Here is a 15,063-nt window from a genome sequence, read left to right on the forward strand (position 1 = left end):
GTACCCAAACCCAAAGTCCAAGCCCCTGCCAAAGCAAAACCGAACCGACCCAGCCGGATCCGGGTTCTGGTCCGGGTACGGGTCCGGGTACAGGCAATAGCACGGCAAACACGCAGGTCCCCCAATGACAAACCCCAAAAAGTTTTGCAGGTGAAGCAGATGGCCTTTACACTCTAGCGATGGGAACGTGCAGAAAATGGTTCGGAAAAAATCCCATTTTTTTTGCTATTTTACTATGGAATAATGTACCTTATAGCTTTAAATCATTTAGGGGGACAAATCAGTTTTTTGAATAATAAAACCCATTTTAAACTCGCCAAATATATTTAATTACATACTGCAATGTTTTTTTTAACTCAGCTGTAACGTTTTAATTGCAAGCACATTAGTATATATTATTCACAAACAGATATGTGATACATCCGGACAAAGAAAACAAAGTTGAAAACAGATCTTGCCAATTATGTTACTTACTTATAAAATTCACTTTTAGGGCAATTCCAAATATGTTTGATGGAAATTACTCATACGCCACGTAAGCCAGTTTTTGACAAACAGCTCAATTGCCAACTGGTTGAAAATTATTATATTTATTTATTTGACAGCGTAAAGAGGAAAATTATATTATTGATTATTTTTTTATTTCTCATCCTTATTTAATGTGCTAGTCACGTTTATAATTTGAAAGAAACGCCAACCAAATTTGTACTTTCACGTTGACATCCCTAACTGATATATTCCCTGGCCCACTACCAAGGAGTTTCCTAAGTTCTGCTTGTTGCGTGTCCACTTTCACTTAGTTTTCATCGGTATGTGTGTGCTGGAGCCCCCGTATTAGTGTGTACCGAGAAATTGCGGTTTGTTTGCCAGGTAATTACATTTCGGCATTTTCTCTGTATGGGTTTTTAGCCCCCAGTCCCCGCCGCTTTGCACGGCTCAACCCACCGATCTTCTGTGTGTGTGGGCATGTCAGCGTGATAATTATGCGACTATAATCGCACTTTTACATGCCAGTCCTTTCGGGGCGGAGAGGAAAAATGGAAGGAAAATGAAAGGAAAGCAAAGGAAAGGAAAGGAAAGCAAATAGGGGCAGTGGCAGGGGGGGGAAACTCAACTTGGAACTTCGAACTTGGCTAGAACACTTGAACCTTAAACGAAATATGTCGTCAAGCGGCAAAAGTCAGCAGTGCCAGCTAATTAACTGGTCGCCAGGTATAGACTTACTTCTCGACCCGACAACGACCCCGCCCACCGACCACCTGTCCACCGCCCACCACCCCTGCAACACATTCATGCAATATTTAAGGCAAAGTTGGCCGGCCGGGCTTAAACAAAAGCGAAAGGCATGTTTAATCATAAGAGCAAAAACAACACGAAACGGTAGCCGTTTGCCGTGTTGCCAAAGGCAGAAGGTTCCTTTCGGTCCTCGGCTAAAAAAAGCTGAGGCAGAAGCAGAAGCAGTAGCAGAATTGGCCGAGAAGTGACGTCAACGTGGCGGGCATACAAAAAAGGGTTAAGCAAATATTGAAGTGAATAAAAAACCATGAAAAGGGATCCAAGCAAAAAATTACGACAAAAATACCCGCATACGTATAGATCTATATAAGCCTACAGCTGTGGCCAAAGTATAAGATTTAAATATGAACTCATATGTCAATGACTATCAGTTAAAGGTAAATGAAAAAAAAAATTGCAGTGCTCAATTCAAAATAATTCTATTTATTTATAAGATTATAATTTGATGAATAATGCCTTCGAACTTTAAATTATCATTTAAAGACTTTGAAGCACCACCGCCATAATTGTGCTGACTTTGGATGAGAACAAATTAGAAATCTTCGCAGTTCTTTAAAAACCTATGACCAAATACAGACCTATTTCAATTTGAGGTCTTGTAAGGTTTTGTAAGCATACACATTAAAGGGGCTTTCAACGTTTGTAAAAGTAAAAGTGCTATTATGTTGGCTGCAATTGTGCTTGGCCGCAAAGCAAAGCAAAGAGAGATGAAACGCATACAGTTTACAGAAGCCGTGTCGCGCTTCTGTGGGCGTGGCACATAGAGCAAATCCAAAGCCCATCGCCTGCCTGGCTGGAGCAGCAGCTACCAATTAATGTCCTTGTTAGGCAGTGGCCTGTAAAATTGGCTTAAAAAATATGTAACCTTATGCGAGAGCGAGCCGCAAACTGAATTTTACTGTGTGAGTTTGAGTTTATGTGGAAGGTTGAGAAAGATTAGGATTATCAAAAATATTTTTAAAAAATATTTATATAAAATTATATGAAAAATGATTATTATTCTTGCAAAAAATTGTATTTATTTTTTGTTTATTGTTCTCTAACTCTAAGTAAAATATTTATGGGTAACAACAAAATTTTTCCTTAAGTATACTTTAAACTTAACTGATTAATGAGTAGTTTTGCGTTTCAAAGCTTTAAATAAATATAAAAAACAGCATTTCTTACACATTTTCATAGCTCTAAGTAGCATTTAATTAAATTCATTTAACTAGTCAATTTTAATTTAATGTTTGTATTATTTTGGTTAAGAGAAAAGCAAATCTTGTCCCAAATTTTAAAGTAAAATATTATATTTCTTTAATAAATACCCGCGGTATGAACCCCCCAAATGCATGTGTGTGAATAGGTTTGTATAAACCAGCGGGTGTGTGTGTTTGTGTGTGTGTTTGGCCAACCGAAGGGCAGGGGGAGTTCTTGCCACTACAATGGCTACTGTTACGTACTGCCTGGTGTTGCTTTTGGCTTTAAGTGAAATAAAGTTCACTCCGCTTTCTTTTTTATGCACTCGCGGCTATTATTTAATTTGCGCAGCTGGGCGTAAATGGGCGACGGCATCGTCGGCGATGGCTATGGCTTTGACATGGCCAACACGAAGCCTCTCGGAATGCCAGAGTTCAGCTTTCAACTTTCAGCTTTCAGCGAGCGGCGTTTCTGCATTTCAGCATTTCATTATGGGCCACCTCATGCGATGCCATGGCGAATCATCGGATCCGATTGGGACCTGGGCCGGGGCCCAAAGTGGTTGCTGGGCACGCAACTTTTGACCAAAAAGAGGGGCAAATATCGAATGGAAATGCAACGTTTTTGCAGATGTCAAAGTTACCGCAGTGATTTTCAAAAACCAAGAAGGACAAGTCAAGGAGCCTGCCTGCGTCCTGCGTCCCGTGTCCTGTGTCCATCTGCCAGAGGAGCAACAACCGCAGCCGGACGGGTGGAAGTGCCAATCCCTGTGCGGCTTAGCTCCTGCCTGCAGGGCCATCTAATCTGTAAGCATAAATTCCAATCATTTCGCAAATGGAATGTGCTAGCGCAAACCAATGAAACCGCAAAACACAACACAGCCGAGGAGCAGGACTCCGTCGAACTGCATGCGGCTCCCGGGATAAGTGGAATTTTTGGGTCCGACATTGATTTTGGCTCTTTCTCTGCATTGGACATCCATACCCCTTCCACAATAGATTGAAGACCTACCTCTAAAAACTCCTTTGAGCAGTAATCTCACAGGTCTCTTGTAATTGGCCTAAAATGCGATTGATCAAATTTGAAACAACCAACTTTGAACATCGTTCAATTACGCGGGGTCTTTTCTTTCGTCCCATATTTGATTTACTAATTGTTAATTTTATGATACTTTTGGCGAGTCGATTTTAATATAATTTTGTATGCTGAACGTGCGATCGTCGCGGTTTTTTTTTTTATTTCGTTAAGAGGTATTTTTGTTTTATATTCAATACATAAAATACATTATTTTCGACCAGACAAGTAAACATACAAAGCAAGCTTATGCTTTATGTTCAATCCTATATAACTCACACAGAACAAAAAATACACAATGAATGTGCGCCAAAAAAAAACACCGTCGTACAAAGGTTCAAGGTTTAAGGGATGTGGTCTGGAATACACCAATGAACGCGTGTGGGAACAAGGCTATTTAAGAGTAAGCAAATCGAATACCCTTCAATTTATAAATCTGTTATCCACAGTCGAAATGCAAGGAGCTGCATTTGGAGGATGAGTATCGGTACTACCAATTCCGCCTGATGGTCAGTCACCTTACCGTTTTCTACCTTCTCTTCGTGTTTGTGTTCGTTACCATGTTAGGAACCTACCTACTTATCATCAGGGTATGAGTTTAAGTTGGATCAATTAAGATTTTTGATAACATTTACTCCTTTGCAGCCCTTGGATGCCGTTTACTTTGATATTATAACCTGGTCAACAGCGTTTGCGGTAATTTCGTTATTGTTAAGTATCAACTTCTTCGCCAAGTTCGTAAATCGGCACAGGTGGGTTATGCTTTTCACCTCGGTTTTGTCGGCGTATATCATAGTGTTAACTGGTAAGTGTAAGTCTGTTAAAGAAAGCACTCGACAGTTGCCCTATCTGGCTTTTGTGCCGCAGATATATCGCAGAATGCATATCATTATTACAAGAGTGACTGGCCATTGAATGCCTGGTTCGATATATTTGTGCTCTGTATGATCTACATGTTTCTGCCGATTCCCTCGATCAGGGCAGCGGCCCTACTAGCCAGCTCGGTCAGCATTATATACGTGGCCTACTTCATAAACTTCCTCAGAGTGAACACGGCGTTCGCCGAGAGCAACTCGTACAGCTTCGATCTGCTGTCCGTTGACATACTGCACTACCTGGGCTTCAACATGATGGGCGTATTCTTCCGCCTCATGAACGACACCATGGTGCGCGCCTCTTTCCTGGACCGCCACCAGTTCATCATGGAGGAGACGTGGTTGCGCAACGCCCTGCTCCAGGAGTCGATGCTGCTGGACAGTATCCTGCCGCCCCAGATTGCCAAGCCCATCCAGGACAGCATCAAGAACAAGATCACCCAGTCGGAGTCGGGCCCCGATAGGTTTCACCCGTTCGGTTCCCGCCGGCGGGAGAACTTCATGGCCATCCAGATCCATCCCGACGTCACAATCCTCTACGCCGACGTTGTCAACTACACCCACCTGACCACAACGCTGACGGTGGAGAGCCTGGTGAAGGTGTTGCACGACCTCTACGGCCGCTTCGATATGGCAGCCTCGCACTTCCGGGTGCAGCGCATCAAGTTCCTGGGCGACTGCTACTACTGTGTGGCGGGCTTGTCGCATCCCGACCCCGATCACGCCAAGATGGCGGTGTCCCTAGGCATTTCCATGATTGCCAACATCCAGGAAGTGCGGTATGATGGTAATTTTCAATTGCTTCTAGTCCTCAGCTCATCCTTCCAATCACAGAGTGGATCGAGCCTTGGATATCGATATGCGCATAGGGGTCCATTCGGGATCTCTGCTGGCAGGCGTCATCGGCGAGGCCAAGTTGCAGTACGACATTTGGGGTAGGCGTAGACCATTATATCAAGACATTACTCCCACTACCTTTTTAGGTCCTGACGTGGAGATCGCCAATCGTCTGGAGGCCACCGGAAAACCGGGTTTTGTTCACGTCAGTGGACGGACTCTAAGTAACCTCAACGCAACCGATTATGTAATAATGCAGAGCACAGAAAAGGCCAAAACAGATCCACTTCTGAAGTCGATGAGTACCTATCTGATAACGGGCGTAGCAGCTCGCGATTCAGTCCGCAGCACCATGGATCCAATCCTATCCGGCTCCAGTCTGGAAATTAAAGTGATTGATAAAGAGCGGCCATCCATGGCCAGTCGCCGCTCAATGTCCGATGAGTTGCGTGAGGAGTTTCGCAAAATGCCAGTTGAAAGCTTAGAGTAAGTTAGCTTTTAGGCCTCACTCGGATCGGTCCTTCAACATACCAAATTTCTGATATCAAAATGGCGACGAAAAATGATAAAACACTGGACTAAAGTCGACAGTTAAACTACAGCTACAATATTCAAAATTTTCTCTTTTTCACTTTCACCGCCATTCATGATGTCCTAGGCGCTTATATATATATATTCTGCCGTTCCGAATTTCAAGTTGGCCGAGTTCATGATATTGACATGACAATGTTAAGAATCTTTTATGCATTCTAATTTTTCAGGCATATAAGTGATTGGTCCCACTTTCCAGTGCTTAATACCTAGTGTTACAAATGTTGTGTTTAATTTTAGCTTCCGATTGCTCTGCTGCCGTCGACCTAGTAACGAGAAGGATCAGAAAGCCGAACTCGGCATGTTTTGTGCAGCGTTTAGGGACTCGACCCTGGAATGGAGTTACATTAACCAGCCGGACTTTATTTTCAAGTCCTCAATGCTGCTGGCTTGGGGAATCGGGTGCTGCCTGATCTACATCCAAATGGTGACGAACAACTTTGTTTGCCGGTCATGCATTGTGGTCGACCTTGCTGTGTTTTTCCTGCTGACCTTCATGCTGTGCATCTCGTGGTACAAAACAGTGTGCTGGTGGAAGGACAGACGCAAAGGACAAATCACTTACGGCAAATACAGCTGCATGGTATTTCACCTCTTTGAGAAGATCCAGCACAGTGTGACTCTGCGCATTACCACCTATTTGCTGATCATTGTGTGCTACTGCGCGGTAATCTCCCTGATAATCGTGAGTCCTGAAAGATTCATTCAAATTTCTTCCTTTAAATATGTTTCTTTTTGACGGAACTCCCTTTATTTCTTATTCCTAACCCCTCAGATTAACTGTGACCGGGATCAATATCAGCTGAGTTACATTGAGAGCTTGCTCTTTCACTACGAAATGGATCGCAATATCTGCTTCCATCCGTGGGCCTTCACGAACATGATTTGCCTGATCTTGGGCATGAGTTTCACCTTCGCCCGCATCCCATTCGCCCTCAAAATTGTCGTCAGTTGCTGCGAGGCCGTGGCCTATATGTTGCTCGTGTTTTTCCAGTACGCGTTCATTTTCCAGCACAGCGCCACTACAGCACCGTATTTAAAAGCGGAATTAGCGCACTGCGGCCGGGTGTGGATGATGCTGCTCACCATGTACGCGAAGGAGCGTCAGACGGAGTTCAACACGAAAATTAACTACAAGTAAGTGACATGAGTATAAAGCAAACAAAAACCTTTTGGGCAACGACTCTCCTTTAGGCTCAACGTAGACTTGCATAAAAAGCAAAAGGCGGCCGATGTAACAAACCAATCAATCATTATTTTGCTGAATAACATTCTTCCATCACATGTTGGTGAGTTTTTTTTTTTAGTTATTAATATACCAAATAATGCGAGATTATCCACTCTTCCGCAGTCGACCTCTATCTCAATTCATTGGCCAAACACGAACTGTACTATGAAAATTATCAAATGGTTTCAGTCATGTTCGCCATGTTAATCAATTTTAAAATGGATTTACCCAGCTTACGAGTGCTAAACGATATTATAACAGAGTTCGATAGATTGGTAGGCTGATTCTGATTTCTGAAATCCTTTCTAACGTTCTTAAATCACATTTCTCGCATCGCAGTTGAGTACCTACAAGGAATATTACGTAGTTGAGAAGATCAAAGTCGTTGGTTGCACATATATGGCAGCTTGTGGATTGGATTTTAACTTGGCCTCACAAATCCGGCACACCAGTGACTTTCGAAATAGTGCACTTCAATTCGAAAGTGAGTACTTGTCGCCGCTTAAAAAATTTCGTTCATTAAATTTCATTGATTTTCTGTTTCACTTGTATTTTGTTCCAAAAACAAGCAACTTTCTTAACCAGCATAAAAATAATATTTAATTTTTACAATAGCTTCAAGGGTATACAAACATCGGCTTACCGAAGCTAGCTTCTTTTCTTGTTTAGTTTGATTAGATTTTGTGTGATTTTTGTGAATATGAGTACAGAGTTTTAACGGTATAAATTCAAGTCCTTAAAAAACAAAATCACAAAAAAAAAAAAAAAAAAAAAAATAAAGACTTGGTTGGTCCTTCCCCTTTTATTTATTGGCCTTGTATTAGTAATCCAATTTTTATTATAGTGGAACGGGTGCTCAGTCACAGAACGTCCGACGAAGATAATAACAACGATGAGGTAATATTCATGATGACCACCTTCGCCCTGGACCTGATGCGAACGCTGTCGGCGTGCAACAAGGCCTACTCGTACACCCACTTCGATCGGACCCTGTCCAGCGGAGAGATCTGCATCGGCATCTCCAGTGGCGAGATAATGGCCGGCGTGGTGGGTGCCTCGCAGCCGCACTACGACATCTGGGGCAATCCGGTCAACATGGCTTCGCGGATGGAGTCGACGGGATTGCCAGGACACATCCAGGTGACGGAGGAGTCCGCCAAGGTTCTCGAGGAGTTCGACATTCAGTGCATTTACCGCGGCTTGACCTTTGTGAAGGGCCGTGGGGAAATACCAACCTACTTTGTGGGAATCGATGAAAACTTAAAATTCATTTCCTCAAAATTTGCCAATCGGACTTCATCAAGACGATATTCGGTTATGTCTTCACTAGATCCAGATCTAAGCATTAATGAGACCAGTGAAGACAACAAAGATGAAGATTGAGAAATTTGTACCATTGCCTAAAAAATATATATATTTCATACATGTCGATGGCAATATCAGCCCGCACTCGTTAACTAGATAACAAGCTTGAATTTGTCTTTGTCTTTGTTCTTGTTTCTAACTGAATTTATGATGTTCATAATAAATCTAATTTGATTTTGTAATGCATTGAAATTTTATGAATATAAACTGGATATAAAACAAGAAAGAAAGCAAATTTCGGAAAGCCGAAGTTCATATACCCTTGCAGCTATTGCAAGAATTTAACATTTTTGAAAACATTAAAATTATGATTTACTGCGTATATGTTTAAAAACATTGAAGCTATGATGATTAGCAGCTCAATTATTTGATAGTTATTTTATATATTTTTATTATTTCTATGGGAGCTATTGATATAGACGTCCGATTTTGATAAAATCTAAACCATAATTCTGAAATATTTAACCATTGCTATATGTCGAAGAACTGAACAAAAAATTAAAAAACAGAAAAGTTATAATTTTTTTCATTTATTTTTCCGATTGTTCCTATGGGAGGTATATGCTATAGTCGTCCGATTTTGATATAATTTAAACCGTAAATCGGAAATATTTAACCATTACTAAATGTCGAAGGACTAAACAAAAAATTAAAAAACAGAAAAGTTATAATTGTTTTCATTTATTTTTCCGATTGTTCCTATGGGAGCTATATGCTATAGTCGTCCGATCCGGCTCGTTCCGACTTATATACTACCTGCAATAGAAAGACCACTTTTGGGAAGGTTTCATGCAGATAGCTTTAAAACTGAGAGACTTGTTTGCATATAAACGGACGGACAGACGGAAAGACGGTCAGACTGGCAGACGGACGGACAGACGGACATGGCTAGATCGACTCTACTAGTGATGCTGATCAAGAATATATACACTTTATAGGGTCGGAGATGTCTCCTTCACTGCGTTGCAAACTTCTGACTGAAATTATAATACCCTCTGCAAGGGTATAAAAATTATCACAATTAAATTAAAAGAATTACAAACTTTTACATATATGAAAATATATCATACCACTATTTTTTTAATCGAAAAAACCCAATGGTATGTCTCATGTCGGATACTTTTGTCATCAAAAAAAAAAAACACTCGACTAAGAATAAGAATAAGAATTGTAAACCACTGAAGTAGGCATTGTGATCAACGTAAACTAATATTTAGTTGAGTTGCGACGTCTTGACATTCGAAACTATAAATCGACTTGCGAAAATTAATTCAAAATGCCACCTATTGGAGCAAAGTGTCAGCTGAACTACACGCGAGAGCGAATGTGGGAACCCGGATATCTCAAGGTAAACTATATTATGACTGTGCAACAAAAAATCATAAAAGCAATTTTCAGGCCAAGTGTGCAGAGTTGCGCTTGGAGAACGAGTTCCGATTGTATCGAATACGCCTTTGGAAAAGCTATTTATGCGTTTTCTTCATGCTGCATATTTTTGTCACTTTTTTGTACTGTGTCCTGCTATTAACTACCGTTGATGTAAGTTTGCATGTTGTTGAAAACTATTTATAAACATTTTGAATAATACTTATTTAAAAAAAAACATCTGATAATATCTACAAAATCATTTTTTTCTTAAGCGCCGACATAAAATATATTTCGATGTGTCCCTTTCTGTGGGGTGTTGCGTGGTCCTTTTGATAGCATTGAGCATTAACTTCTGTGACGGGTTTATAGCGAAACATACGTGGTATATGTATGCCAGTTCAATATTTGCATCTATGACTTTGGTGTTTGCCGGTAAGCCAGTTATACCTATATTTTTGTGGTAATTGCATTTCGTAATAAGAGCGCTTTAACGCCTATTTCAGACCTTACTGAATCAATCTACCACAATTACACACACAATTGGCAGCTGGGCAGCTTTTACGACACCTACATATTGTACATGGTCTACATGTTCCTCCCGATCCACTTCATAAGTGGTGCAGTCCTGCTGGCTCTCCTAGTATCCGCGCTGTACATAATATACTACATTCAATTTCTCGCCGATGGCTTCTCCCAATTCGTGTCCGAACTGTTCTCCGTCGGCGGAATGTCCATGGACATCCTGCACTATCTGTGCATCAACCTGGTGGGCATATTCTACCGCGTCATCAGCGACACGGTGGTGCGCTCCTCGTTCCTGGACCGCCACCAGTTCATCAAGGAGGAGATCTGGCTGCGCAACGCCCGGCTGCAGGAGAAGCAGTTGCTGGACAGCATCCTGCCGCCGCAGATCTCGCAGCCCTTGCAGAAGGACATCCAGAACAGGATTAAGATGGCGAAACAGGGCGCCGGCATGCGCTTCATCAGCGTCCTCGAACGCACCATGGCCATCCAGATACATCCGGACGTCAGCATCCTCTACGCCGACGTGGTCAACTACACCCACCTGACCACCACACTCACGGTGGAGAAGTTGGTGAAGGTGCTGCACGACCTCTACGGCAGATTCGATAGAGCCGCCTTTCGCTTCAAGGTGCAGCGCATCAAGTTCCTGGGCGACTGTTACTACTGTGTGGCCGGTTTGGCGGACCCCGATCCCGACCACGCGAACAACTGTGTGGCCCTGGGCCTCTCCATGATCTCCGACATCCAGGAAGTGCGGTGAGTCGCTATCTAAACTCTTTCCAAATCCTATTTTGTTATGTCTACACTCTATTGATTCCTGATATATGTTTATTCACCCGAAATCCCCAGCGACGTTCAAGGTCTGGACATAAATATGCGCATTGGAGTTCATTCGGGTACGCTGTTTGCAGGGGTCATTGGTGAGGCCAAGCTGCAGTTCGATATATGGGGTGAGCTGGTCAATCTGCAGCACGACTTTCCGCTGGTAATCACTGTCTTTTTTTTTTGGAAACTTGTAGGACTGGACGTCACCATTGCTAATGTCTTGGAGTCCACTGGAGTGGCGGGCTTTGTGCACATCAGTGGTGCCACACTGAACAATCTTAGCGAGCAACGCTATCTTATTGGCGAAGGACCTGAAACTGCAAGGAAACATCCACTTTTGATCAATCACCGTATAATCACATACATAGTGCAGGATGTTTTGCAAGCGGAGGAAAGTGAAGAGTTCTTTGGTGAACTGCACGCATTGTCGTTAATAAACTTCGGCTCAAGACAAAGACTAAGCGATAATACTAATGAAAGCTTAAAAGCGATGTTCAATGCCGAGTTGCACGAAGAATTCCGCAAAATGCCGGTCAGTGCATTTAAGTGAGTATATTTTTGGAAGCATATTATCTATATTTATTCATATTTATTTAATTTCACATCCCTCGATGCAGTCAGAAAACATTTTACGGCATGTATCGAAATACAGACAGAGCGACGACCCCTTTGTATCACCAGCTAAACATTTGTCTGACCTTCTACGACAGCGCCATGGAGAGGGCCTACTTGAAGCAAACCGACTATATGTTCAAGTACAGCATGCTGCTCGGCTGGTGCGTCGGATGCTGCCTGGTGTATATCCAACTGATGGACACCAAAATGATATGCCCCTCGTGCATTATTCTGCCCGCCTGTGTGTTTCTGGTGCAGACCATTCTGACCTTCGTCGCTTGGTACAAGAAGATTTGCTGGGCAAGGTATGGAAAATATGACCAGCCGCATAAGTATAGTCGGTTGAGCTGCATTATATTTCGCATCCACGAGAAAATCATTGGCAGTCTGGGCATCCGCATCGTCATATACCTCTTCCTAGTGATATCCAATTTCTCTGTGATGGTGATTATCGTGGTGAGTTCTTAACATGATAGAAAATCTCTTTGTATATATTACTTGAGTGGTAAATCCTTCAATCAGATGACTTGCCAGCGCGAAGAGTTTGAGCTAATGTTTATCGAGGAGAAACTCTTTCACTACGAACAGGATACTAAGATATGCTTTCATCCGTGGGTGGCGACCAACATGGTCTCGCTAATGATTTGCCTGACCTTCACCTTCTTGCACATTCCGTTCCTGGTGAAGACCACAATGGCCCTTTTGGTGACGATTGCCTACTTGGTGATCGTTTTCTTCCAATTTGAGTTTGTCTTCCACCACAGTGTGACCACGAACCCCTTTTTTCCCGCCGAGTACGCACACGGCTTGCTAATTTGCATCAGCCTGCTAACTATGTATGTGAAGGAGCGCCAAATCGAGTTCACCAACAAAGTGAACTTCAAGTAAGTTCGACTGACTCCAAGCGATTGTTTTTTGTGCATTTAATTGGACATTTTTTTTTAGCTGGCGCGTCGAGTTGAGAAAGAAGGAGAGTGACGCCAATATAACCAATCATTCGATCATTATTATACTCAATAACATTCTTCCTAGTCATATAGGTGAGTCTTGGTCTGCTGTCGGTATACCATTACTACAGGAAATGTTTTGCTCTTTTCATAGTGGACGTCTACCTCAGTTCATTATCCAAACACGAACTATACTACGAAAATTACCAAATGGTTTCCGTCATGTTTGCCATGCTATTGAATTTCGAAGTGGATTTAAGAAGCTTGCGAGTTTTAAATGAGATTATTGGCGAATTTGATGTTCTGGTAAGGTTAAAGATCTGCGGTATAAGATAAGGTTCAAGCAAAAGTTTTTTAAAAAATTATATTACAATGCACTTTAGTTTACACAGAAGCTCTCATAATCAAAATGTGGCCTTTAAAAAAAAAGTGAAAGTTTCTGGTAAATCCTAAAAAAAAATACTGATTCTTTATTTCTTAAGATTTAGAAACACCATCTTTTGGGTCTTTGCCCATTTTTTAAACTTTTATTAAAATTTAATTCAAAGCAAGCCGACCTATTATGAACATAAAAAATATGTGTCAATGGAATCAGGCTCGTATTTTTAATTTTTAAAGATGGTATCAATTCAATTCATCAAATCAGAGAAATTTAAGAAATTCGCAATAATTTATGTGTCCGTTTACAGTTGCTGTTCTACAAGGAATATTATTCGGTTGAGAAAATCAAAATCGTCGGATGCACATATATGGCAGCGTGTGGCCTGGACCTGAACTTCGCGGGCTCCACTAGTAAAACAGAGAAATCGAACTTGGATTTTATTAGTAAATGATTATCTCGAATAAAACTGGATAACCCATCCCATTACCCATCCCTACCATTTCAGCACGGACCGAGGGGAATCCACGTAAGCTATCCTTCGAGCATAACCAACAAGAGCTCGAGGAAGTGGTTTTTGTCATGTCCTCGTTTGCACTGGACATGATGCGCACGCTGGCCCAATGCAACAAGGCCTACCAGAGCATTCCGTCCCTTCGAAGCATTATGGACGGAACAATCGCCATCGGCATTTCCAGTGGCGAGGTGATGGCCGGCATAGTGGGCGCCTCGCAGCCGCATTACGACATCTGGGGCAATCCGGTCAACATGGCTTCGCGGATGGAGTCGACGGGATTGCCAGGACACATTCAGGTGACGGAGGAGTCGGCCAAAATCCTGCAGGATTTCGGCATTCTCTGTGAATACCGCGGCTTGACTTTTGTGAAGGGTCGTGGTCAAATACCGACCTATTTGGTGGGAATCGATAGCGACCTTAACTTCATCACTACGGCGGCAAAGCGATCTCCGAGTCACGTGGAGCGCAGTACGGTTATATCATTGCAATCCACCTATTCTCAACCAGATAATCGTAGTGATTCTGGTAGCATTTATGGACGAAACCTGAACGATAATTAAGATGGCTTATAGTTTGGCGTTATTTACGCATCGAATTCGTTTCGTTTCGTTTTGTAATCTTAAAATAATTAAACAAATTGCACTTCTAGAAGAAAAAGAGATTTGAAAATTTATAAACTTAGAAATACCGAATATTTGCTTTTGCCTTATATTGATTTATTTGTGCTTTTAATAAAGAGACCTCTCACTCTTTAAAAAGCTTGCCAAATTGTCACCCCATTTCCTTATCCAGCGAGTGACTTGCAATTTTCATTCGAATTTCAAAACATAATTGATGATTTTGCTACGCCTATCCATTAAAAGTGTCAAAAACAAGAAGCAGTAGCAGCAAAAACCAAAATCAGAACCCTGGCTGCTAACTAGATTTTGCCTTTTTGGCCCCCTTTCCGTTCCAGTTTAATTGAATTAATCCCAAACCGTGTTAAAATGTTGAGTGCCGAGTGCCTACTGATTTAAATGGAAAAGGGGTTCCATTCTCACCAGCAATTAAAAGGTATTTTTACAAGCAATTTGGAAAATATGACGGTGGTGACAGTCACGGAAGGTGAGATTGCCTCCCTTTGATTCTGATGATGCTTGTCATTGTTTTCTGTAATCGACGAGTTTTCGCCGGGGCCGGGGTGAAACATCAAAAAAGCACGACACACAGAAATGCGAAAATACGCGTTAGAGAAACAGCCATTTCCGGTGAAAGCCCCAGGACACGGTGTCCCTTTTCGGTTGGCATAGAGTTGTTTTATCTGCACGGACACGGTCCAACCTTCCTTTGACATGTAAAACGCTCTCATCCAGTGCATGTCCCAAAAAAAAAATACGTTTCCTCGTTTTAAGAAGAAAAACTCAATGGCAACAAAATGAAATTCATGTGAATGCCAATTG

The 15,063-nt window shown here is 42.0% G+C and overlaps 2 protein-coding genes and 1 long non-coding RNA gene across 6 annotated transcripts in view; 2 read left to right on the forward strand and 1 right to left on the reverse strand.

Moving 5' to 3' along the window:
• LOC108138233 overlaps window positions 1–15,063 on the reverse strand; it is a 117,127-nt gene that overhangs the window by 61,745 nt on the left and 40,319 nt on the right. The gene's annotated exons all lie outside the window — the stretch shown is intronic.
• Window positions 3,795–8,630, forward strand: LOC108138230 (adenylyl cyclase X E-like). Of its 3 annotated transcripts, none has more exons than XM_017260353.2 (12): window positions 3,798–3,955; window positions 4,002–4,142; window positions 4,198–4,357; window positions 4,420–5,206; window positions 5,262–5,362; window positions 5,411–5,750; window positions 6,096–6,540; window positions 6,631–6,992; window positions 7,050–7,144; window positions 7,207–7,358; window positions 7,423–7,567; window positions 7,928–8,630. In XM_017260353.2, exons 1-12 carry the CDS (start codon window positions 3,851–3,853, stop codon window positions 8,464–8,466), a joined length of 3,372 nt encoding a protein of 1,123 aa, XP_017115842.1. In that variant the 5' UTR covers window positions 3,798–3,850; the 3' UTR covers window positions 8,467–8,630. The 3 variants fall into 3 exon arrangements, with proteins under 3 accessions (XP_041566227.1, XP_017115842.1, XP_017115844.1); XM_017260355.2 differs by having other exon boundaries at window positions 4,014–4,142; XM_041710293.1 differs by lacking the exons at window positions 6,096–6,540; window positions 6,631–6,992; window positions 7,050–7,144; ... (1 more) ...; window positions 7,423–7,567; window positions 7,928–8,630 and having other exon boundaries at window positions 3,795–3,955; window positions 5,262–5,348; window positions 5,411–5,502.
• Window positions 9,660–14,258, forward strand: LOC108138232 (adenylyl cyclase X E). The gene is made up of 12 exons (XM_017260357.2): window positions 9,660–9,796; window positions 9,847–9,987; window positions 10,089–10,248; window positions 10,320–11,097; window positions 11,191–11,291; window positions 11,361–11,712; window positions 11,784–12,237; window positions 12,304–12,665; window positions 12,727–12,821; window positions 12,883–13,034; window positions 13,418–13,553; window positions 13,616–14,258. The coding sequence occupies exons 1-12, from the start codon at window positions 9,725–9,727 to the stop codon at window positions 14,182–14,184; spliced, it is 3,372 nt and encodes a 1,123-aa protein (XP_017115846.1). The 5' UTR covers window positions 9,660–9,724; the 3' UTR covers window positions 14,185–14,258.

Source organism: Drosophila elegans, unplaced genomic scaffold (genome assembly GCF_018152505.1).
Source record: "Drosophila elegans isolate 14027-0461.03 unplaced genomic scaffold, ASM1815250v1 contig_814, whole genome shotgun sequence".
Classification (NCBI taxonomy): Eukaryota; Metazoa; Arthropoda; class Insecta; order Diptera; family Drosophilidae; genus Drosophila; species Drosophila elegans.

Excerpts from the sequence above, each read along its gene's own strand:
- LOC108138232 (XM_017260357.2), top strand. The coding sequence starts at position 9,725 with ATGCCACCTATTGGAGCAAAGTGTCAGCTGAACTACACGCGAGAGCGA. Across the intron at positions 11,292-11,360 it reads GCTGCAGTTCGATATATGGG|GACTGGACGTCACCATTGCT; the intron begins GTGAGCTGGTCA and ends GGAAACTTGTAG. Across the intron at positions 13,554-13,615 it reads ATCGAACTTGGATTTTATTA|CACGGACCGAGGGGAATCCA; the intron begins GTAAATGATTAT and ends CTACCATTTCAG.
- LOC108138230 (XM_017260353.2), top strand. The coding sequence starts at position 3,851 with ATGAATGTGCGCCAAAAAAAAACACCGTCGTACAAAGGTTCAAGGTTT. Across the intron at positions 4,143-4,197 it reads CCTACCTACTTATCATCAGG|CCCTTGGATGCCGTTTACTT; the intron begins GTATGAGTTTAA and ends ACTCCTTTGCAG. Across the intron at positions 5,207-5,261 it reads GCCAACATCCAGGAAGTGCG|AGTGGATCGAGCCTTGGATA; the intron begins GTATGATGGTAA and ends TTCCAATCACAG.